Genomic DNA, 26,729 nt, shown 5'->3' on the forward strand with positions numbered 1-26,729 from the left:
ACTTCTTATCAGCCTACGAAATAGAGAAACGCCATTCTCATACACACAAGAAAAGTGTAGTTCATTCCCAGAGAAGCCCAGTCAGACAAAAACTTCATCAGATACCTTGAATAACCAAGGTAACAAGGCATTTCCGAAAGAAAATAAAAAATCTCCAGAAAATAAACTTGAAGACACAGAAATCTATGATTTAATGACAGAGAAGTCAGGACTGCAGTTCTGAAAAAACTCAACGAGATAAAAGAAAACACAGATAGGCAGTTTAATGAACTCAGAAATAAAATGAACAAACAAACTGAATTCTTTTCCAATGAGACTGAAACTTTTATAACAGAGAAATAGAAATTCCAGAGCTAAAGAGCTCAATAAAAGAGATGAAGAATAAACTAGTATGTTTAGGAAATAGAGCTGACCAGATGGAGGAAAGAATCCGTGATACTGAAAATAGAAACCTAGAAATGATATAGGATGGAAGAAGAGAGAGGTTTGAGAGTAAAAAGAAAAGAAAGTAAGAAATATCTCTACTATCTAGAGAATTATCTGACTCTGAAAGAGAAAGCAATGTATGAATAATGGGTACACCCGTAGGACAAGAGAGAAAAGAGAAGAAAACAGTCTATTAAAACAAATGGTTGATAAGAACTTCCCAAACCTATGAATAGAGTTGGATCTTCAAATCCAGGAAGCAAACAGAACACCTAATTATCTCAATCCAAAAAGACCTTCTCTAAAACACATTGTATTAAAATTGTCAAAAATTAACAACAAAGAAATGATTCTCAAGGCAGCCAGAAAAAGGAAAATGCTAACATAGAAAGGAAATCCCATTAGATTATCATTGGATTTTTCAGCAGAAACTCTAAAAGCTAATAAGAGAGTGGAATCAAATATTCAAATTATTTAAAGAGAGAAATTACCATCCAAGAATAATATATCCAGCAAAGTTATCCTTTAGATATGAAGGACAAATAAAGACTTTTCCAGGAAAAACAAAATTTATGTGGAAATTAAACAATATGCTACTAAATATCAACTGGGTCAAAGAAAAATAAAAGGAGAGATCAAAAGATACATAGAGAGAAATGGGAATGACAATATGACATACGCCTATATTAAGAAACAATAAAAATCCCAAATAAAGAACCTAATATACATCTTCAAGAATTATAAAAAGGAAAACAGATGCAGCCCAAAATCAGAAAGAAAGACATAAAAATATCAGAGAAGAATTAAATAAAATTGAGAACAAAAAGCCTGGCCGGTGTGGCTCAGTGGCTTGAGCATTACCCCATGGACTGAGAGGTCCTGGTTCAATTATTGGTCGGGACACATGCCTGGGTTGCAGGCTGCATCCTGGGTAAAGGGTATGCAGGAGGCAGCCAATTGATGTTTCTCTCACACACTGATGTTTCTATCTGTCTCTCCCTTCTTCTCTTTCTAAAAAAGAATCAATAAAAAAAAAATTGAGAACAAAAATATGAAAAATTAATGCAACAAGGAGCCGATACTTTGAAAGGATTAATAAAATTGACAAACTTCTGGCTAGTATCACTAAGGAAAAAAGAGAAAAGATATATAAACAAAATCAGAAATGAAAGAGAAGTCACCACTGATCTACAAAGGATCATACTAGAATACTATGAAAGACTATGTGGCACCAAATCCAATAACCTAGAAGAAATGGACAAGTTCTTAGAAATCTATAATCATCCTGGATTGAATCATGAAGAACTAGAAAATCTAAATAGACTGATTAACAGTGAGAAAATTAAACAATTATCAAACATCTCCCAAAAAAGTAAAAGTACAAGACCAGAAGGCTTCAGTAGTAAATTTGACCAAACATTCAAAGAAGATTTAATATCTGCCCTTCTCAAACTCTTCCAAAAAACTGAAGAAGAGGCAATATTTTCTAATGCATTTTATGAGGCCAACATTACCCTGACATCAAAACCTGGCAAAGATAACACAAAAAAGAAAAACACAGACCAATATCTCTGATGAATACAGATGCAAACTTCTAAACATAATACTAGCAAATCTAATATAATAATACATTAAAAATACATCAGGATTAAGTGGTTTCATTCCAGGGGCACAAAGATGGTGGAACATATGTAACCAAGTCACTGTGATACACCACATTAACAAAATGAGGACAGCACGGTGGCAATCAGGACCAGAGCAACGGTGAGAGTGTGAGAGGGTAAGTGTGAGTGGGTGTGAATGTGGATGAGAATCCATGCAGCAGTGCAGAAACTTATGGCAGATGGTTTTGGTGCTGTAGACGGGGGAACAGCTGGCTACAACTGTGTGCTGCTTGGCAGGGTGCTTTTCCCTACTTGGGGCTGAAAGGCCCTGCCATTTTGGGAGATCCTCTGGGCCCTTCTTGGGAGGAGGCAGTGGGGAGCAGCTAGGGCCCAATGTCCTGTGGCTACGAGTGTGCCTTGCACCATTAAATCAGCGGCCTCTGAACGGCCAATGCTGGCCAGTGCACAGTAGCTGCACTGCCAACGCATCTGTACTTGGCAGCAGCACTGGGGCTCAGGAGCCAAGACCTGTCCCCGCAGCAGCAGCAGTGGAGGCTGGGGAGCTGAGCCCTGCCCCCTGCAGCAACAGCACGTTGGGGCCTGTGTACCCCAGCAGTGCCTATGATGATATGTGGATAGGAACCCCCAACCATCAATCCTTCCAGACTTGTAGCAGATGAGGAGCCAGCTCTGATGGCCATGAACCAGCCCAGAACCGCTGAACCCACAAACTCCGTAGCTTGCCACTGCAGCCACTGCCGAGAGCCACCAGTACCTCTGGATGACCCAACTAGATCTGAGATCCAGCTCTGGCAGGACCTGATACTCCTGGATGCACCAACCTGCCAGTGTGACGGGGTGCACCCCAAATACCAGACCACAAAAATCATGAGACAAAGAAACAACCCCCAAATGAAAGAAAAGGAGGAATCACTAGAAAAGGAACTTAATGAAATGGAGGCTAGCAGTCAAAGAAAGAATTAAAAGTAATGGTAATAAGTGTGCTCAAAAAACTTAGTGAGAATTATAAGCAACTTAATGAGAAGTATAAAGAACTCAGTAGGAACTTGAAAAAAGAGGTATAAGATATTAATAAGGATCAAGTGGCAATGAAGAATATCATAACTGAAATAAAAAACACCACAGAAGTGTCCAGTTGGTGTGGCTCAGTGGATTGAGCACCATCCCATGGACTGAGAGGTTCTGGTTTGATACCCAGTCAGGGCATATACCTGGATTGTGAGTTTGATCCCAAGAAGGGGGTGTGCAAGAGGCAGCCAATTGATGTTTCTCTCTCACATCAATGTTTCTATCTCTCCCTTCCTCTCTCTTGCTCTAAAAAAAAATCAATAAAAACATACTGCGGCAGGATTCAATAGTGGATCAGAAGCTCAGGACTGAATCAGAGATATAGAAGACAAGTTAGACAAAACCACCCAGTTAGGGGAGCAAATGAATAAAGAATTAAAAAGCAAAAGGAGAGTTTCAGGGAGCTTTGGGACAACACAAAACTTAATAACATTCACATCATAGTGGTGCCAGAAAGAGAAGAACCAGAGAAAGGAATAGAGAACCTGTTTAAAGAAATAATGACAGAAAACTTCCCTAACTGGGTGAAGATAAAAGTCACACAAGTACAAGAAACACAGTGAGTCCCAACCAAGATGAACTCACACAGTCCCACAGCTAGACACATCATAATTAAAATGGCTAATGTTAAAGACAAAGAAAGACTCTTAAAGGCAGCAAGAGAGGGGCAGAAAGTTACCTACAAGGAAGCTCTCATTAGACTGTAAGATGATTTCTCAATAGAAACACTGCAGGTCAGAAGGGAGTGGCATGAAATACACAAAGTAATGAAAAGCAAGGGACTGAATCCAAAACTACTCTACCAAGCAAGGCTATCATTCAAAATTGAAGGTGAAATAAAGAGCGATGCACACCAAAAAAGGCTAAAGTAGTTTATTACCACCAAACCAACATTGCAATAAATGTTAAAGGGACTGTTAAAAGAAGAAGAAGAAACAAAGAGGGAGAGAGGGGGGTGGGGGGCAGGGGGAAACAGAGGCATAAAATAAAAATGGCAACTAATAAGTATCTATCAATAATGACGTTAAATGTAAATGGCTTAAATGTTTCAATCAAAAGGCATAGGGAGCTGATTGGATAAGAAAACATGATCCATATATATGCTGTCTACAAGAGACCCACCTCAGAACAAAAGACTCAGACAGGATGAAAGTGAAGGGATGGAAAATTTTTTTCAATGTATATAGAAATAAAAGTAAAGTTCGGTTAGCAATATTCATATATGATAAAATTGACTTCAAAATGAAGGCCATAACAAGAGACAGTAAAGGGCACTACATAATATTAAAGGGATCAATCCAACAAGAGGATATAACCTTGGTAAACATATTTCACCCAATATAGGAGTACCAAAATATATTTAATAACTACTGGAGGACTTTAAGGGAGAGATTGACAGAAATACTATCATAGTAGGGGACTTTAACACTCCCTGACATCACTGGATAGATCTTCTAGACAAAAAATCAACAGGGAAACAGAGACCCTAAACGACATACTAGATCAGATGAACTAAATTGATATTTACAGAACATTTCATCCAAGTACACATGAAACATTCTCAAAGATAGACCACATGTTAGGGCAGAAATTAAGTCTTTACAAGTTCAAGAAGATTAAAATCATATTAAGTATCATTTTGGATCATTACAGCATGAAACTAGAAATTAATTACAATAAAAACACTCCAAAACATTCAAACACATAAAGGCTAAATAGTATGTTATTAAACAATGAATGGGTGCCCACAGAGAACAAGGAAGAAATAAAAAACTTCCTGAAAATCAATGAAAATGAACATACAACACAAAATCTATGGGACACAGCAAATGCAGTCCTCAGAGGGAAGTATATGGCTTTACTGGCCTGCCTCAAGAAATAAAAAAAATTTTTAATAGAATTATAAGCATACAACTTATGCTTAGAATTAGAAAGAGAACAAAAAGAAAAACCCAGAGTTAGTAGAAGGAAAGGTCAGAGAAAAAATAAATGACACAGGGACTAAAAAAAAAAAAACAATTCAAAAAATCAATGAAACAAAGAGCTGGTTCTTTAAAAAGATAAATGAGATTGATGGACCCTTAGCCAAATTCACCAAGAAAAAAAAAAGAGAGGACCCAAATAAACAAAATCAGAAATGAAAGAGGAGAAGTAACAACTGACACCATAGAAATACAAAGATTTGTAAGAAAATACTATGAACAATTATATGCCAATAAATTCGACAACCTGAGTGAAATGGACAAATTCCTACTATCATACAATCTTCCAAAACTCAAAAGGGAAGAGTTAGAAAACCCGAACAGTTCAATAACAACTAAGGAAACTGAAGCAGTAATCAATAAACTCCCAGCAAACAAAAACCCTGGTCCGGATGGCTTCATAGGGGAGTTTTACTGAACTTTCAGTGTAGAACTAACACCTGTTCTCTTCAAACTATTCCAGAAATTGAAGAGAAGGCAGACTTCCAAACTCTTTTTATAAGGCCAACATAATCCTAATTCCAAAACCAAATAAAGATACTAAAAAGAAAGAATTATAGGCCAACATCCTTGATGAACATAGATGCCAAAATCCTCAACAAAATATTAGTAAATTGGTTTCAGCAATATATTAAAAAAATTACTCACCACGACTAAGTGGAATTTATCTCAGGGATGCAAGGCTGGTACAATATTCATCAATCAATAAATGTGACACACCACTTAAAGAAAATAAAAGATGAAAATCATATGATCATATCAATAGGTGATGAAAAAGCATTCGACAATATCCAGCACTCATTTCTGAAAAAAATGCTTAGCAAAGTGGGAATCAAGGGATCACACATCAACATAATAAAGGCCATATATGACAAACCTACAGCCAACAAAATACTCAATGGGTAAAAACTAAAAGCATTTCCCTTAAGAACAGGAATAGGACAGGGATGTCCACTTTCATCACTCTTATTCAAAATATTACTGGAAGTATTAGCCACAGTGAATAGACCAAAAAAAAAAAAAAAAGTAAAAGGCATCCAAATTGGAAAGGAGGTAGTGAAACTGTCATTCTTCGCAGATAACATGATATTGTACATAGAAAACCCTAGGGGACTTCTGGTCAAGATGGTGGCATAGGTAAACACAGTATCTGTACTCCCACAACCACATCAAAGTTACAACTAAACTACAGAACAACCATCATTCAAAACTGCCTGAAATCAAGCTGAATTGAAGTCCTACAACTACAAAATTAAAGAAGCAGCCACACCGAGACTGGTAGGATAGGCGGATATGGAGAGGCTGGTCCCACACTCATGTGTGATGGATAAAAATCAGGAGGACACCTCAGCTGGGAAGGTCCTCCCTGAGGACTGAGGGGGTCCCCGTCCCACACCAGGTGCCCAGCTCAGGGTTCCAGTGTCAGGAAGAGAATCCCCATCACTTCTGGCTGTAAAACTAGCAGGAACTGAGGGTGAGGGAGGCCGAGGCTACAGGAGCCCCAGGCAGCACCTCTTCAAGGGCCTGCACACGGACTTACTTGGACTCGCACCCGCCAGGCTCCAGAATGGGGAAGGCAGTGTGAAAGGCACCAGAGACCTCCGGGAAAGAATTGAGTTGTTTGGCATTGGAGCAAGGGCTGAAGAGGTAGCTTTCTCCTGGACAGATGTGCTGTCAGAGGCCTTTGTTCCTTTGGTGAGCCCTTGCCTGGGGCAGCAGATGGCAGGCTGCCATATCTGGGACTCCAGCAACCTGGCTCACAATGTTTGCTCCACCCTGGTGATTCCCTGAGGCCCTGACCCACCCAACTTTCATGTCCACCCAAGCTGTTGACAGTTGCTTTACCATAGGATTAGCCTGTCTTGGATTCTGCTTCAGGTTTTCCTAAATTCTTTCAAACAAACAGCATATGGTCTCAGGTAGCCCCATACCTCTTGTTAAGTAATACACAGAAACAAAAACGGGGAGGCAGCCAAAATGAGGAAACAAAGAAACAGGTCCCAAATGAAAGAACAGAATAAAACTCCAGGAAAAGAATTACGCAAAATGGAAATAACCTAATAGATGCAGAGTTCAAAACATTGCTGCAATGAACTTAGTGAAAACTTAAATCAACTTAGTGAGGGCCTCAAGAGCATAAAATAGGACCAGTCAGAAATGAAGGAGGCACTAACTGAAATAAAGAATAATTTACACAGATTCAATAGTAGAGTAGGTAAAGCCAAGAAGCAAACCACCGATTTGGAATATAAGGAAGCAAAAAACACACAATCAAAACAGCAAAAAGAAAAAAAGAATCTAAAAAAATGAGGATAGTATAAAGAGCCTCTGGGACAACTTCAAGAGTGCCAACATTCGCATCTTGGGGGTGCCAGAAGGAGAAGAGAGAGAGAACAAGAAATCAAAAACCTATTTGAAACAATAATGGGAGAAAACTTCCCTAACTTGGTGAAGGAAACAAACATACAAGTCCAGGAAACACAGAGAGTCCCAAACAAGATGAACCCCAAGAGGCCCACACCAAGACACATCATCATCAAAATGCAAAAGGTTCAAGACAAAGAGAGAATATTAAAAGTAGCAAAAGAAAGGCAGCTAGTTACCTACAAGGGAGTTCCCATAAGGCTGTCAGCTGATTTCTCAAAAGAAACTTTGCAGGCCAGAAGGGAGTGGCAAGAAATATTCAGAGTGATGAAAAGCAAGAACCTACAACCAAGGTTACTCTATCCTGCAAAACTGTCATTTAGAATCGATGGCCATATAAAGAGTTTCCCAGACAAGAAAAAGTTAAAGGAGTTCATCACCACCAAACCATTATTTTATGAAATGTTGAAGGGTCTTTTTGAAGAAAAAGATAAAATATATGAACAAACAAAATGGCAATGAATACATATCTATTGACAATGGAATCTACAAACAAAATGAACAGGCAGAACCAAAACATTCTCATAGATAGAGAGAACATTTTGTTCGTTGCAAGATGGGAGGGGGGTTGGGAGAATGGGTGAGAAAAGTAAAGGGATTAATAAGTACAAATTGGTTGCTAGACTGACAAACCTCAAAGGGAAGTGGGGAGTTAGAAGAAATAAACCAAAGAACTTATATGTATATATGTATATATGCATAACCAATGGACACAGACGACAGTGTAGGGAAAGGCAGGAGGGGGGTGGGAGTGGGGAGGAGGGGGTCAATGGGGGAAAAATGAGGAACATCTGTAATACTTTCAACAATAAAGATAAGTTCCCTGGCCTGTTTGGCTCAGCAGTTAGAGCCTCGGCCTGCGGTCCAGAGAGACCCAGGTTCGGTTCCCGCTAAGGGCATGTACCTCGGTTGCAGCTTGTCTGAGGCCCTGGTTGGGTCGTGCGGATGGCAGCCACTTGATGTGTCCCTTTCATGTCAACGTTTCTCTCTCTCTCTCTCCCCCTCCCACTCTATCTGAACCAAAAAAAGAAAAAATGTCCTCGGATGAGGATAAAAAACAACAACAACAAAAATAAATTAATTAATTAATAAAGATAAGTTAAAATTAAAAAAAAAAAAGAAAACCCTAGGACTCCACCAAAAAACTACTTTTAAACTATTCATTTAATAAATGAATTTGGCTCCTTGACAGTTTTGCTTGTATTGATAAGTCAGTCAAACTTCACATCACAAAAATAAAACTTTTTTTAAATTAAAGTGTAGTTGACATATAATGTTATATTAGCTTCAGGTGCTGTGCAACACAGTGACTCAACATTTATATATCTTACAATGTGATCACCACAATAAATCTAGTAACCATGTCACCATGTAAAGTTATTATGCTATTATTGACTATATTCCCCTTCACCCTTTTTTTTCACCCATCAAAAACAGAACTTGCCCGGCCTGTGTGGCTTGGTGGCTGGGCATCGACCCATGCACCAAGAGGTTGCCAGTTCGATTCCCGGTCAGGGCACATGCCCAGGTTGTGGGCCCAATGTTCTCTCTCATCGATGTTTCTATCTCTCTCTCCCTCTCCCTCCCTCTCTCTAAAATCAATTAAAAAAAAAAAAAAAGTAAAAAAAAAAAAAAATCAAAACATAACTTAATTTCCTGCTCCAAATTTGTTTCTTCTCTAGTTTTTCTCATCTCAGTCAGTGGTACTACCATCCAGTAATTTTTCCAGGTCCAGAATTTAGAAATTGTGTTTGATTTATCCTTTTCTACCATAGCCCCCATCATGTTCATCAGCAAGCCCTATTTAATTAATACATATGTCACAAAAGATGGCTCTTTCCATGTCTGCTACAATCATAATCCAAGCCACCTAAACATCAAATGTCTGAAACCCCCTAATTGGTCTCCCTGTCTTCACTCTTTCCTCTACCATCTATTCTTCATACCGTGCTCAGAGTGATCAATCTAAAATAAAACCATCTAACATGTGGGGGAAAAAATGTGCTTTTCTCTTTCATATTATCAAATGTTCAACTTTCTTCCTAGTTATTTATGCTTCTCCTTCCTGGGAGATGATTTGTATCATTACCGAAAGAAGTTGAATAGAGAAAAAAATGTATGTTAAGCTTTTGAAATAAAATCCAGGGCTTTACAGCAAGAAAACAGCCTTGCAATCCAAACTCTCTTGGCATAGAAGTTTTTAGATTCTTATATCATGTCAAACCTAAAGGAACAGGCTCATTGAGTTCTTCCATAAAAAGAAAAGTTGGGGTAAAAAGGGAGGTCAGAAAAAGCTACAACAGTTCAAAAAACAACTTTTCATTAGCTCTTTTTCAAATATCCTCAGTAAAAAAGAAAGATCTGAGTGGTTTAATGGCAAAATATGAATGCATCTTGCCATTGTGCTTAACTTTTCATCATATTCAAGTCATGCTAACAGAGAAAGTAAAAGTTAATGTGACAGCCATATTTAGAATGTCTCTCACCAAGTTTTCTGAGGAAGAAGCACTATGACTCTTCTCCACTGTGTGAACTCACTGGCATGGTAGATACTTGCTGACGTAAATTCCTGACAACTTGGCATACTTGGAAGGCATTCCTAAAAGAGAATCAGGCAAAAATCAGACAGCTTCTATTTTCCCTACGGGCAATATGTTTACTAACTCCCCGTAAGTGAAAAAGACCTGACAGAAATCTAGTGTCATATTAACTATTTGCAATATGGATGCAATCCATTATTTTTCCTTTTGTGAAGCTAAAATTGAAATGAGATGCCATAATGAAATTAAACGTCTTCCAAATCTCACATGTAAAAATAGAAATAGATTAGGATCCATTTTTGACCTGTTATCATCACACTAGAATGTGGTAAAATTATTCTATTCACTATGATATTTATGCATTTATTGCTATGTCAGATTATAAGTATATATATGTGTGTATATATATACATATATATATGCATTTTATTCTAAGAAACTGAATCTATGTATTTCTTTTTTTTTTTTTAAGGCAAGAGATACAATATTTTTAATATTGTCTACCTACAGGTAAAAACACTTAGAACAGATGAAAACATGCTATAGGGGAAAGAAGAAAGAGACATGTTTATCGAGGAAGAGGGTTAGAGAAAATAACATTCAAAACATCATGCTAGAGTATCCAGTCCTGAGGTTATTCCCATTTCTTTCTTTCTTTCTTTCTTTTTTTTTTTATCCTCACCCGAGGACATTTTTTCATTTTTTGTACAGATAGAGTGGGAGGGAGAGAGAGGAAGAGAGAGAGGGAAACATCGATGTGAAAGGGACACATCGAGTGGCTGCCACCCACACGACCAACCAGGGCCGGGGACAAACTGCAACCGAGGTACATGTCCTTAGCGGGAACTGAACCCCGGTCTCTCCAGACCGCAGGCGGACGCTCTAACCGCTGAGCCAAACCGGCCAGGGCTATTCCCATTTCTTTAGCATTTTCAATTATCTTTTAGTATCTGACAAGGCAGAATGTGGAATCCTTATAATTTGCTGCTGACTTTGTGTCAATTCTGTTATAAATAACATTGTTCCTTTTCAACCAAACTTAAACTTTTAGAATTTCAATTTTTTGCTTCCTATACAAAAAGGAAGAGGCTTCCTATCACGAGCTTTGGAAAACACAGACTTACTTCTTGGATGAGATGCCAGGTAAGACCATGGTTGGTTGAATACTCCAGTTTCACCTGGTTGTCCATGTGTGGAGTGTATTTCTGGCCACAACCCATCACCAGACTGAACTGAATCATATAGGATGCTCCTATCTGCATTGATTGGGTTTCCACATAACGCATACTTGAGGCAAGTTTAGAATCTCCTGTAAAACTGAAAGACAGAGATGGAAATCAGACAATTAAAAACAGCAATGTATTATGGAAAAATTAAGTTCTTTACTTCATATTGTATACCCAAATAGTTTCATTTTACTTAGTTAAACCATGGAAATTCTAGAGTAGATTCCAGTTAATCTAATAAATGTAATTTAAAATAATCTACTGCTGCCCTGGCCAGTTTGGCTCAGCGGTTAGAGCGTCGGCCTGCGGTCCGGAGAGACCCGGGTTCAGTTCCCGCTAAGGGCACGTACTTCGGTTGCAGTTTGTCCCCGGCCCTGGTTGGTCGTGCGGGTGGCAGCCACTCGATGTGTCCCTTCACGTCGATGTTTCTCTCTCTCTCTCCCTCCCACTATCTGTACAAAAAATGGAAAAATATCCTCGGGTGAGGATAAAAAAAATAAAAAATAAATAATTAAATAAATAAATAAATAAAATAATCTACTGCTATGATCAGTGTGGCTCAGTTGGTTGGACATTGTTCTGTGCACTGAAAGGCTGCTGTTTTTATTCCTGTTCAGGGCACATGCTGGAGTTGTAGCTTAGATCCTTGGTAGGGGGCATGCAGGAGGCAGCCAATCGATATTCCCCTCTCACATGGATGTTTTTTGCTCTCTCCCTCTCTTATAAAAAAATCAATGAAAATATTAAAAAAAAAACAAAAAACAAAAACAATCTACCTATCAAAGATACAATATATATATTTTAAAGTATTTTTTTACTTTACTTTTATTGTTGACACTATTACAGATGTCCCCATTTCCTCCCACTCTGCCCACCTCCACCCAGTCCCTGCCCCCAACCCCACCTTGGTCCTAGCCACACAATTGTCTGTGTCTATGGGTTATGCATATACATTCTTTGGGTAATCTTTTCACCTTTTTTCATTATGTCTCCCACACCCCCTCCCCTCTGACATCTGTCAGTCTGTTTCATATAGCCATGCCTCTGGTCCTATTTTGTTCCTCAGTTTATTTTGTTTGTTAGATTCCACATATTAGTGGGATCATATGGTATTTGTCTTTCCCTGACTGGCTTATTTTGCTTAGCATAATACTTAGTGTTGTCAAATGTACTTAAAAATGGGTACACAACTCACTCACATATTCCTCATGAATATAAACTCATTAATCCCACTTTTTGGAATCTATCCTTGGAAATAATCCTAAATTCAAAGTCAATTTTATAAAATATGATGAATATTGCTGGTTTACTGATAATAACTGGAAACCATTTCAATGTCCAACTATGGGGGAAATGGAATGCTTAAATAAACTGGTATAGCCACTTGACAGGTTATGTGTATTTCAAATAGTTATATAGGTAATTAATCAAAATAACATGCATATGATTAATTAACTTTAAAAAATTCACAAAATTATGCATAAAGAAAATTTACCAGAATATTTTCAGTGGTTGTATTTGGTGGTGGGATACATTTTCACTGTAGTTAATATAGGTCAACGTACAATTTTAGCAATATTACAAAATAAAATAAATCAACATAGAACAAAAATACTATTAAACTGTATATACTTTCAAGTATGCAAAAAAAAAAAAAAAAATTCTGAATGATTCTCCCTGTGAAGAATAAATGCTGCTTTTAGCTTCAATGGTTAAATACTCTTTCTCATACCTTTATGAGAAAGGTATTTAGAGGCAGCCAACTAGGCTTCATTTGATTTGTTTACATAATAATTATTTTCAATCAGCTCCTTTTAAATTCCTTTCTTCTGAGATGGCTTAGTGTTCTCTAAATTCTACAAAGAGACAGAAAGAAATGCTGTATTTTACTTTAATTTATTATTATTTTTAATCATTACCTGAGGATATGTTTAGAGACAGGAAAGGAGAGACAGAAAGAGAGTGAGAAATACAATGTGAAATAAACAGATCGGTTGCCTCCCGTATGCAGCTGACTAGGGATTAAACTGGAATCCTAGGAATGTGCCCTGACCAGGAATCCCACCCACAACCTTTGGTGCATGAAATGATGCTCCAGCCAACTGAACCACCTGGCCAGGGCAATGCTGTATTTTATAAATATTGCCTGTACCTAACTTTTGCATGGTTACAAATTAACCATGAACTTGGTTGAAGAGAGGAAATCTGAGAAGTGTGCTCTATGAGCTATCCTGAGCTTTTAAAGATGCCAAGATACCAAAAAAGAAACAAGATAAAAATTACATACAATGACAAGAGGCAAAATAAAAAAGTTAAATAATGACAAAATTTTTACTTAGCATGAACATCTCCACTGGCAGTTGTGGCAGATCTTGTTGGGCAGGCGGATCCAGCTGCCATCCACAGCTTCTTTTCTCCCCACTTACCTTCTAGGGATTGGTCTATGTCTACCAATGAGTTCTCACCAATGAGACGTAAGTGAAAGATACTAGGTGGGTTTACTCACTCAGCTTTAATATAAGCCTTTTAAAAGAAAAAATGGATTTGGCTGGCATGCCCGTTTGCCTGTTGCTCTTCTGTCTTCCTTCCTCCCTATCGAGGCAGCAGGCATTTTGTGACAATAATAGAACAAATATGCAGATGGAGGTCTCTCAGCTGACATGGCAGAGGAGAGAGATGAAGAGAGCCTGGGTCCCTGAGAGCCTCCTTAAGCTGCTTACCAGACATATCCTAGGACTGCTTGTTACAAGTGATAAATAAGCCTCTTCACTCTTGTTTATATCATGGTCAAACTTTCTTGTACTTAGAGCCGAACACATTTCTAACTGCTACACCTGCTATACTTCATGGTACTGTATGATACCTGATGCCTTAATCTGAAGCAAAATAATACATTAAAAGTGCACACGTCTATGCATTAAAATCTTGACCATTCCTAGTACAAGTTCACTTGGCTGTTTACAATTTATTTAGGACTAGCTGAAAGCCAGTGATATTAGGTCTTTTTGTTGTTGTTGTTAATCCTCACCTGAGGATATTTTTTCCATTGATTTTTAGAGAAAGTAGAAGGGAGGGAGAGAGGAGAAGAGAGGGAGAGAGAGAAATATCCTTATGAGAGGGACACATTGATTGGTTGCCTCCTGCATGCACCTGGACTAGGGCCGGGGATCAAATCTCAACCCAGGTACATGCCCTTGACCAGGAATTGAACCTGTGACCTTATGGGGCATAAGCCGACACTCTAACCACTGAGCAGCACCAGCCAGGGCAGGTCTATTTTTTTTTCCCTTCTGAATACTTGGATGTTCATACTCAGATGGAGTTTTAGGGGCGAGAATTTCACAGACTGCCATTTTAAATTTTAAAACTGCTCCTCTTTGCTGCTTGTCTATGTAAAGATATGTTTATAAAGGCAAAAAAAAAAAGTTGAAGTTCTTCTGTTTTATAATCATAGAAATGGAAAAGAATAATGCATATTCTCATTTGTGGAGACATTCTGGAGACAGAATGTTTTGGGAATCATGAGGTTTAGTTTTATTCATGTTGATTTGTAAGATAAAAAATAAAGGAACAATAAAAAAGCTCCTGCATCTAATTACAAGATTTAATGAGAGAATGGGGATAACTCTTTCCTCTAGGACAAGTATTTTTTCACTCCCACCTGCCTGTGTCTTTTCATTCCCACCTCCAAGAAGGCTAGTAGGCTCTCTATTATGACCCTGGTCAATGGATGACACCACAATATAGCTCCTTTACCTCCCTCTCCCTTGCTTGTATCTCATGTATTGCTGAGGATCTGTTTTCCTGACCAGATTGGAAGCCTCTCCACATGGAGAGATGATCTCTCATTCACCTCTGCTTCCCCTTTTAAAGCACTCAGACCCTTGTATACCTCACAGAAGCACCTGGTGTTGGTGTAGGACATCATGAGTATTCAACAGCTGGATTATCTCATTTGAACTTTGAGTCAAGACTGTTTGGAAGACATCAGAGATCCTTAACACTGTGTTATGGAGAAGAAAAACTGAGGCTGAGTTGCTGGCCCAAGGATCCCACAGTTACTAAAAAGCTAGAAACTAGGCCTTCTGATTTCTACTTTGATACCCTTCCACTGTGTCATTAATGTCACGACTATGAAGGACACTTAAAGAATGTTAAATAAAAAGAAAGGTCTCTCAATTAGGGAGAAGGCAACTTTTACAAAACTATAGTTACTTAAATGCTGTAATGAACACAGACAAGGTTTTGAGGTTATCCTCACTTAAAGAAATCACTCTGCATGTCCCCAGAGCCTCTCCACAATAAAGGCTCTTTTAATATGAAAGGCAGACACATAGAACCAAATTGAGTGGGAGAATTCGGTGTGCAGAGCTCATTTCCAGAGAAACAGAAGAGCAACACAAAGCTGTTTTTGGTTTGATATTATTCACAACATTCATCTGCAGGACATATGAATAAATATATAAGCCTCTCTAATATCTTTTGAAGGGTTTTGTTCTTGTAATCATTAAAAAAAATATTTACTAGAATTGACAGAAAAACTTTTTGATATTGTGATTAAAGATGGCAGTTTTAACTTATTTGTTATTTCTATGATATTATATCTCAAAACAGAAATAACATGACTTTAGTGGATTATATAAATTTTACTTTAATTGGTAAAAATAATCTGATAATATAGAAGCCTTTATTTTTTTTTAAAGCAAAATCTTGCAATTTGACTACATTGAGATGACTGCTGCTAAAATTTTGGTGTAAATACTTTCAGACTTTCTTATGCTCACACATGCACACTCACTTTTCTTTCTTTTAAATAATTATAAAATCAGAATAAACCTGCTCTACTTTCTTTTTATAACTATTTAATTGCTATCTTTCCATATGGAAAAAATGTGGTGAGGCACTGTAAGTATTATTTTTTTTTTAGAAAGAGAGGAAGGGAAAGGGAGAGAGAGAGAAACATCAATGAGAGAAGCATCATCAATCCTTTGCCTCCTGCACGCCTCCTACTGGGGATCGAGCCCACAGCCCGAGTATGTGCCCTGACTGGGAATCGAACCAGTGATCTCTTGGTGCATGGGTCAACACTCAACCAGTGAACCATACAGGCCAGGTAGCACTGTCAATTTTAATGAATAAAACCAATCTCTAATTATGTAAATCTTTAGAGGTTGTTTCCATCTTTCACTGTTATAAACAATGCTTATGTAATATGCATCTTTGTATATTTTATGTGCTTGTCCAATTATTTCCTTAGGATAAATTCCTAGAAGCAGAATTACTTGGTCAAAGCAAATTTTAAAAATTAACACTTACTGCTAAGTTGCCCTCCAAAAAGCTTGTACCAAGTTACATTTACCAAGAACGTTAACAATGACTGAGCTGCCAATTCTGACCACTTATCAATACTGAACATAACAGTATCTTCATTTTAGCTACTCTGTGTATATAGTCTTTTTCTATACATTTCTTTGACTATTAAATAAGTAAAAATGCTATTCATGCTTATTTCCTATTTGTCGTGTGTGTGTGTGTGTGTAATCTTTTCCTTACTTATTAGTAAAAGTTTTTCACATATTGGCATATATAGTTTGTCATATATGTTGCAAAAATACCCTGATCCCACTTTGTTGTCATATTTTGTTTTCAGGAAGCCCCCACACCTCAATGCAAGTTTAAAAATATTAAATGGTGTAATTTGTGACCTTTAGTTGGTGTCATGTTTTACTGGTATGAGACTGACTGAGCCTAGTTCCTAATCATTTTTTTAAAATGTCCAATGGACATTGAAAGTAATACACACACACACACACACACACACACACACACACACACACACAAATATATATCCTGTAGGGTACATGTTTTTTCTTTATCTATTAAATTATCCTTGTGAATTACCTCCATATATTGTCTAAGTCCTCACTTATTTTTGGTTTGCTTGATTCATCAGGAACTTAAAATATTAAAGTCACACTCTGAATTATGGTTGTTGTAATTTTCCCTTTGTAATTCAGGTCTATGTTCTGTGCTATGGCATTCAGTGTGTGGAGGACTGTGCCTTCTCACCTTCCTATGAACTTCTATGCCCACGAACCATCTCCGTTAATGGTCTCTAGCTACACAGTCCAGAAGAGTTTAGTAGGGCCAGGGGTAATGCAGCCATTTAACTTTCATTCACTCTACTCTCATCAACACATTTCCCTCCATCATCACTTCTTTTAGAAGCTCATTCAAGTTTCAAATCCCAAGATTGGCATTTTGTCTGTTACATTGCCTGAATTACCTTAGCAAGATTTCAGAAAGACAGTAAGTAAAACATATGGGTTTAACGTACCATATTCTATGGTAAGCTGATTTATTAATTTTCTTCTAGGTTTTCTTACTATAGTCTCTCAACCAGTTTCTCCATTGAATGAATTCTTTATATAAGAAGCTGCTAAATACCAAATTAATTTTATTACAGTCTTTTTTTACTCCATTTAATCTTCCTCTTCAAACAAATTTGGAATTTCTTCACATAATGCATTGTCATATATTTATTCAGAACTTCATGTAAAAAGTCCTTACAGGTTTCTAAGTGGCTAGAGTATTCCTTATTTATCTTGCTGAGTTGGCTATAGAAGATATTCTGGAATACATGTACTATTTGGCATTTATTTCAGGCTCCTTTTATTTATTTTTATTTTTAAATTTAAATTTATCTTTGTTTTTGAAAGTATTACTCATGTCCCCCCTTTTTCCCCCATTGACCCCCTCCTCCCTGGTCCTGCCCACACCCCCAGCCCCCATGCCTTCACTGCACTATTGTCTGTGTCCATTGGTTATACATGAAAGTTCTTTGGTTAATCTCTTCCTGCCCCCCACCCCCACCCCCCAGATTCGTCAGTCTGTTCCTTGCTTCCATGCCTCTGGATCTATTTTGATAGTTTATTTTGTTCATTCGATTACACATATAAGTGAGATCATATGATACTTGTCTTTCTCTGACTGGCTTATTTTACTCCCTCTCCTTTTGTCCCTAGCACTTGTTTTATTTTGCTTATCTTTACTATTCACATTAAAATATAGTTTATATGCTTTAGGACATTCATTCTCGTTTCCATTTTCTCAATTTGGAAATTTACACACAGTTCTTCAAGTGAGGGCTAGAATCTTACCTTAAGTTAGATAAACTCTTAGGTTATTAAAAAGTATAGCCCGGCTGGTGTGGTTCAATGGATTGAGCATGTCCCATAAACTGAGAGATCCTGGTTCAATTTTCAGTCAGGGCACATGCCACATGCTTGAGTTACAGGCTCATTACCCAGTGGGGAGGCATGTAGGAGGCAGCCCATCCATGTTTCTATCTCTCTCTCTCTAAAAAAATCAATAAAAACATATTTTTAAACAAGTATGTTGAGCTGCTTGGCTGCTGTTTATTCAGCTTTTACAGAAAGCAGCCTCTTTGCAACAAAACTCATCATAAAATTGGGCACTTAGGAGTTTTCACTAATGGATCAGAGAACTTCACATGTGGGAGTTAGAATCTGGTGCAATTTTGTCATCAAAGTTAGAGATTCAGTCTGTTAGTACACAGTAGCCATGACCAAAACTGAACCCTGTCTTCTCTTTCTAACGAGGTTGCATGCATCTGTAGGGACGGTACTGAAGGACAGGTGGGTGGACCATCCTTTGTTACAAATTATTTAAAACAAATTTTCTATATAAGTTATGGGTGATGTTCAATCAAAGAAAAATCCTACAGAAGTTTACTTGGATATTAGTTTTATTCTATTAGGTAGGTTCATCTCATAGTCAGGAATTTTTTCTGGAATCTAAGAAATCAGGGTTGTATAAAGTTTTAGCTAGGAACTAATCCAACTTCTTATTTGTCAATGTTTATCAACTGCACATTTCCTTATATTATTATCAGGCAAACTCCCTGACTAGTTTCATAGGACCGGTCCAAAGCAATAAAGATTTACATGTAGTAAAGACTCTTGACTCTTAACGCCTTCAAATACATATTCCTATTTTTTAAAATGAAGCAAAAAGCAGCAGAAGGAAAGGTAGATCCTCATGAAAAATGTTTGGCCTGTTGCTTGTTAAACATGTATGAGATCCTCCTGTGGGCCTGGAGTTCCCACAGGTGCACGTCAGGTCTGTGCAAGCAGAGCTCTGAAGGCGTTTCTCTAGCAATTAGACAATCTTGTTGTGTTATCCATCACTACACATTATTATTATTATTTTTTTTTTTTATTTTTTTTTTTTTTATGAATTTTTATTTATTTTTTTGTTACAGATATTTTACCTTTTTACCCCATTGGCACCCCCCACCCCACCCCCTCCACCCTGTCCCCGGCTTAGTTGTCCATGTCCATTGGTCATGCATACATGCATATAAGTTCTGTGGTTTATCTCTTCCCACCCCCCCACCCCCCATCCCCTCTTCTGAGGGATGTCAGTCTGTGCCCTACTTCCATGTGTCTGGGTCTACTGTATTCCTCAGACTGTTATGTTCATTATATTCCGTATAAGTGAGATCATGTGGTATTTGTCTTTTTCTGCTTGGCTTCTTTCACTTAGGATAATACTTTCCAGGTCCCTCCATGTCGTCTCAAAGGATAAGAGATCTTTCTTTCTTACCGCTGCATAGTACTCCATTGTGTATATGTACCACAGCTTTTTGATCCATTCGTCTACTGGTGGACACTTGGGCTGTTTCCAGATCTTAGCTATTGTAAATAGTGCTGCTATGAACATGGGGGTACATATATTCTTCCTGATTGGTGTTTCAGGCTTCTTAGGGTATATTCCCAGCAGTGGGATCACTGGGTCAAATGGAAGTTAAATTTTTAATTTTTTGAGGTAGCACCATATTGTTTTCCATAGCGGCTGCACCAGTCTGCATTCCCACCAGCAGTGTATTAGAGTTCCCTTTTCTCCACACCCTCGCCAACACTTGTTGTTTGATGATTTGTTGATGGCGGCCATTCTGACAGGTGTGAGGTGATACCTCATTGTTGTTTTAATTTGCATCTCTCGGATGATTAGTGATGTTGAGCATTTCTTCATATGTCTCTTGGCCATTTGTATGTCCTGTTTGGAGAGGTGTCTATTCAGCTCCTCTGCCCATTTTTTAATTGGGTTCTTTGTCTTCCTTTTGTGGAGTTGACTACACATTATTATTGACGCTAATGGTTCTTATAACCCAGAAGTGCCCAGGTTATAGCTCCTCTTGTATATCTTAAACACATTTCCACTCAGCATTCAGTTATGCTGTATTATTATATAACACTAAATTATTGACATTTTTAATTTAGTAATAGAGTCACAGTACTATTTCCTACCTCTTATTGTAAGTGAACTGCATTTAATTTATATTATAGAATAAATAGGCTTTTAAGATATTTTAGCGTAGGATTCTCTGCTAGGTGACTCTTGCTTCTCATAAAATACACAAATTCTTTTCCTCGTCTATGCTTATAGATGCCCCATGAATATGAACATAAACTTTTTGAATAACCTGAGCACGTAGCCATTTGTCCACCTCCTCTGACATGGACCACCCGCTCCGCAGCTGTGCTCCCCGTTTTATACCTTCACTCCCCACATCTGCAGAGCTGACAGTGCCCCATGGGGCAGTGTGAAATGAGGCTCCAAATCCTCCTGTCATATTACATAGCACGTGTCATCCTTTCTTCTCATGTCTTTTGTCATCCAGAGCTAATTCATTTCTGGAATGTTGCTCTTTTACCTTCTCCCTACTTCACAGCTTCTTTAAAATTTTTTTTTAAACGACCCTAACATGACTAGTGCTAGTGATTTACTTGTATAGGAGAAAAAAAAATAATTTTAATTAAAAAATTAAACATAAGGAAGAATGAGTACTTTATTTTTATGCCCCTGAAAGTACCTAGGAACCCTCTCAATACTTCTACATTTCATTTATCTCTAAATCTCCTTTTAATTAAATCTGCTTTCCTTAAGCACAATTGAAGATAAATAAAATCAAGAGCTTTTATATAAAAATTATCATTATTGCTGAAAGCATTACAGATGTTCCACCCTTTACCCCCATTGACCCTCTCCACCTTACTTCTGTTCTTCCCAAGGCCTACACTACACTATTGTCTGTGTCCATCCATGGGTTATGCATATATGCATATAAATTCTGTGGTTAATCTCTCCACCACCCACTTTTCTCTGAGATTCCTCAGTCTGTTCCACGCCTCCATGTCTCTGGATCTATTTTATTCATCAGTTTTTTTTGTTTATTAGATTCCACATGTAAGTGAGATCATGTGATACTTGTCTTTCTTTGACTGGCTTATTTTGCTTAGCATAATACTCTCAGGTCCCTTCGTGCTATCTCAAAGGGTAAGATAGCTTTTCTATACCATCTCATTATTATTAAACAAAATTTTTTTCTTTATTGATTTTTAGAGAGAGGAAGGGAGAAGGAGAGAGAGATAGAAACATGAATGAGAGAGAACATCAACTGGCTACCTCCTGCATGCCTCCCACTGGGGATTGCACCTAAAACCTGGGTACGTGCCCTGACCAGGAATTGAACCGGTGACCTCTTGGTGCATGGGTCGATGCTCAGCCCCTGAGCCACACTGGCCAGGTGCATGTTTTATTTTATGTCCAATATTTCCTTATTAATATTCTACCTGGATGACCTATCCATTATTAGAAGTGGGGTATTAATATTGTATTGCTGTCTATTTCTCCTTCAGGTTAATATTTGCTTTATATATTTAGGTGCTCCTATGTTGGGTGCATAAATAGTGCTGACTGCTCCATCCTCTGTTGGATTGACCCCTTTATCATTTTATAATGATCTCTGTGTCTTATTTCAGTTTTGGGCTGCAATTATATTTTGTCTGATATAAGCATAACTACCCCTGCTTTCTTTTGGCTTGCATTTAAATGAAATGTCTTTTTCCATACCTTTACTTTCAGTCTGTGTGTTCCTAAAGCTGAAGTGAACTATATCTTGGCAGCATATTGACCCGTCCAGCAGGTGGAGGGGGACGCTAGAGGGGGAGTGAGGATGAGGAGGGACAAGAGACACAAGAAATGGAAACAAGACAGGGCTCTGATCAAGTCTGTTTATTCTGGGGAGATCCACAGTATATATAGGGCAAGAAGCAGAAAAACAAGAACATTTGTTGCCAAGCGATAAGTTTGTGGTAACCACCCTGAAGCAATTTCAGGTAAATATCATGTAAATATCCCGGGTGGAACAAAAGATAAACAGAGCATAACTGGCTGAGTAAATGGTTACTTAAAGGAATGCAGAAACATTGTATACAGAGGTATCCTTCCTTGGGGCAGGAGATGGCAGAGCAGATTTTAGCTAAATGGATGCCATGTAAACAGTCTCCCACAGCATATAGGTCTTTTTTTTTTTTTTTAAATCCATTCAGCCAATCTATGTCTTTTGATTGCAAAATTCAGTCCATTTATATCTAAAGTAATTTTTGATAGGTATGGACTTACTATTGCCATTTTGTTAATAGTTTTCTGGCTGTTTTATAATTATTTTGTTGCTTTCTTTTTCTCTTGGTCATTTCCTTTGTGATTTGGTGATTTTCTGTAGCGGCATGCTTAGATTCCTTTGTCTTTATCATTTCAATATCTACTATAGGTTTTTGCTTTGTACTTACCAGGAGGCTTATATAAAACATCTTGTAGTTATAACAAGCTATTGTAAGCTGATAACAACTTAAGTTTGAATGCATACTAAAGTTTTATATTTTTACTCCCCCACCACATCTCATGATTTTGATGTCACAAGTTACAGCTTTTTATCTTGTGTATTTGTTAGAAAATTATTTTGGTTATAGTTTTTATTACTTTTATCTTTTTAACCTTCATACTACATTTTAAGTGATTTACTCACCCCCATAACAATATTAGAGTATTCTGAATTTAACTAAAATTTACCTTTACCAGTAAGAATTATACTTTCATGTTTTTCTGTTACTAACTAGTGTCCTTTTTTTTCAACTTAAAAAGCTTCTCTTAATGTTTCTTGTAAAGTTGGTCTAGTGGTGCTAAATTCCTTTAGTTTGTCTGGAAAACTCTTTATCTCTTCTACTAAAACCAAATGCAAATACTAATATCTTATAACATCCATTCCTTCACAGTTGAACACATTTTGAAATCAAAACCCTACATAACATGACAGCAATGTCCTTCCCACCTCTGTACCTAGTTAGTCTATTAGATAGGACAGAGAAATGTAAATGTCCCTTGGTATTATCACTAATAGTATTAGTCAGATAATCTTTATTAAATCTCAATTAAAATTTTCCTTTGTGATCTTAAAGAATGTTTTAAAGACTGTTTTTAGAACATAAAATAAACAGAGGTTCTGGTTTCAGATACTATACATGGAAGAAAAGAAAAATACTACAAATAATTAAAAGCAATTTATTTCTCCACAAAAAAACATGCTCTAAGATGACATACTATAAAGTGATTTATAGCATATTGACTGTAGTTCTTCTAATGAAAAAGTAACTGTCCAAGTTTTCCCTGGAGAATACTCTCAGTAACAAAAACCCATGCTCATGGAAAGTCATGAGTTAGAAAATGAGACCCAAATGAACTAACAGCTGGGAAAAGCCAACAATAATTAATTTAACACCAGCTATCTGTAGAGACTTGTATACATTTCAAAATTTCTCTTGGGAGAAACAAGGTCATTGAAGGTCACAAGTGACTAATTTAACATGTTCAAAGAATTTTTCCTTAATGAGATAATATGCTCCAAAGGTTTTTCATGAAAAAAAAAATAGCTTGTTTTAGGACTAGCTTATGATAAATAGTTGGTCAATACCATCATCTGAATTTCAATATGGTAGCAAAGTGAGCTCACATTGTACTTGGACAATATAATCCTCAACAGTAGTAGAGAGAAAACAGTGTCATTAAAAGGGGTTTTATTCTGACTCATTGGCTAAGAAAATGGAAACAGTTTGAGGTCTTCCATGTTGTTTCATTTTAATAAGCAGCAAGCATTTTTCATGTCCTTATTAAAGTGGTTAATGTCTTTCTCTAGTCTCATTATCACCGCCAGAGTATACTCTCTGTTGTTTCATAACCAGGACAATTCTTTTTCATTTCAGAGAAGATCAGAAAGTCAAACCTGATTGCTCACATGTGGTTGTTAATAAAACTCCTATTGTACTGCTCAAGGTACCCATGGGGATTGTAGTTATTTGTATTTTCTTATGGTTTTCTATAATTATTGTGAATGTACTTTCACAAAGTAAATGTATCTCCACCAATTAAAGCAGTGGTGGGTTAAGAATATTCATCAGACTTGTGTGAAAAGATATTGTTCTTGGGGTTTTGATAGAAGCACAGAATTTAAACTGCTGTTATCATGCATTCAACCCAAGTGTTAAATTAAAATGCTCAGCCACTTTGGAGTTTATTTAAGCAGATGTTAACTATTTTTGAAAATAAACACGATACAGGATTTGCATTCGTGATATGACTGTTGTACTAAAAGTGGTGGAAAAAAACTACTACATAATGTTGGGGGATATAAGTTTATGGTATATGACCAATTTGATTATTGTTAATTCAGGTCAATTTAAAATTTCAGAATAATAAAATTCCAAAAAAATTTAATTTTTGTTTATATCTTTATATATTATTTGCTTCACACCTTTATTTTCTTTGAAGACTCTAGGACTAAAAGAGAATATCCATGAAAACAAGCATCTGAGGCTATCACCTAGAGAAAACACAGCAACCAATCATACTTTGTTGTATAGAAATTTCATTGTATCTAGTCAGACAGTGCTTGTAGCAAAAATGATCAGCTGTACTTCCATTCCATTAGCTGTCATTCTGATGCTAGACTTTTAGCCTGCTGCTGTGTGTGAGATGTGACTGTCCATGCACAATTCCCTTCAAAGGTAATTTTCTGTGCAATGGTGTGTAAAATTTATCTCTAATTATGATAGGGTCACTGATGGGTCATTTATGATATGCTCTCTGTAGACAATTGTGGTGAAAGCTTTCGGCAAGATTCATCTGGAGAAATTAAATTGGTTTGATCATGACTCAATAGAAAGTAAAAGCCTCTTAGAAAATTCTTTCCAAATCATGTTTATAGTCCTAAAGAAACCCAGAGACACAGGGGCAATATGCACAGTGGTGATTTGAGTTTTAATCAAGGATTTCTGTGCCTAGAAGGCTCTACATGATCTGGCCTTTGCACATCTCTTGGCTTCTGTTCCTGACATTCAATACCTGGGATCCATCACCACTGGCCTCCTTCCTGGTCCTTGAATACTATGGCCATTCTTATTTTGGGAGTCTTTGACCACAAAGTTTCCTGTAGTTGTGTTAGTCCTTCAGATTTTCATGTGTCTGAAACTTCCTCATTCTTCCACTTTCCAATCAGTGGAATATATCATATCCACTATTTGAACTATCTGAACATTGTCTCCTCCTCCCTATTTAAAGTAGCCAAGCCCTGACTGTTAATCAATATTATGTCATCCAATTACTGTTCTTGAAGTACTAATCATAGTCTTAAATTACTTATTTACTGCCTAATGTATAATTAAGTTTGCATATGACCATAGGGGGAATATCTAAGAATGAAAGGTATGCTGACTAAGATATGCCACAATCTTGAAACCCCACTGACATTAACTAGATGAGTCACTGGTCCAATACTGCTGATAAAATGAATTAAAAAGGAGATCCCTGTTAACAAATTAGTGATGGAAAAACTTCTTGGTCTTTATGTAAGACAGCATGAAAATAGAATTATTATTTTATTAAAATAGCATTAGAGTGATTTCACAATTCACTATGACCATAGACGGTCTCCATCAAGGGTCAATATGTTATTCACTTTAGTTATTAACACTTATTGAAGAGAGTTTTTATATGTAATGGTGGTAAATCAAAATGAGATTATGAAATATGTTGAAATTTTGTATTTATTTAAATCTATCAGTTTTTTAGTTCTCCTACCAAAGAGAGGTTACTTGTGTTATAACTCAGTGCCATTGACCTAAACTCCCGGAGGCCTTCACGACAACCAAAGGGGTTGTCAGTTTACTCTTTTACTGAAGAACATTCTTCACTAACTAATCCCTAAGTAATCGCTAACCCTGGGGTAATAACTAACCCTTGAGTAATCCTGGGCGGCACCAGTGATAATCTATTGAAAACATCTTGACCTTTGAGATGTCTGGGAAACTGAGTAACAGGTAATTAACTAACTGCTAAATTCCGCTTCTGTAACATGCTTGCTTACACGTAGCAACCCCCTTACAAAATCCTATAAAAAGGAGCCATTTTAGCTCTCCGGGGCCGCAGTTACTCCTGTGTGGGACATACTGCAGGTGCCTGCGGATTTAGCTCAACAAACTCCTTTTGTTAAACCCCATCTCGGCGTCTGAGTTTGGTCGA

The 26,729-nt window shown here is 37.2% G+C and overlaps 1 protein-coding gene across 2 annotated transcripts in view; it reads right to left on the reverse strand.

Moving 5' to 3' along the window:
- Window positions 1-26,729, reverse strand: part of RELN (reelin) — a 576,569-nt gene that overhangs the window by 159,946 nt on the left and 389,894 nt on the right. For both annotated transcript variants that reach the window (XM_036246852.1, XM_036246851.1), the window contains exons 21-22: window positions 11,190-11,382; window positions 10,012-10,124 (exon numbers count right to left, since the gene is read on the reverse strand). In XM_036246852.1, the coding sequence (XP_036102745.1) occupies window positions 10,012-10,124; window positions 11,190-11,382 (306 nt within the window). The remainder of the gene's footprint in view (window positions 1-10,011; window positions 10,125-11,189; window positions 11,383-26,729) is intronic.

Source organism: Molossus molossus, unplaced genomic scaffold (genome assembly GCF_014108415.1).
Source record: "Molossus molossus isolate mMolMol1 unplaced genomic scaffold, mMolMol1.p scaffold_m16_p_7, whole genome shotgun sequence".
NCBI classification, from domain to species: domain Eukaryota; kingdom Metazoa; phylum Chordata; class Mammalia; order Chiroptera; family Molossidae; genus Molossus; species Molossus molossus.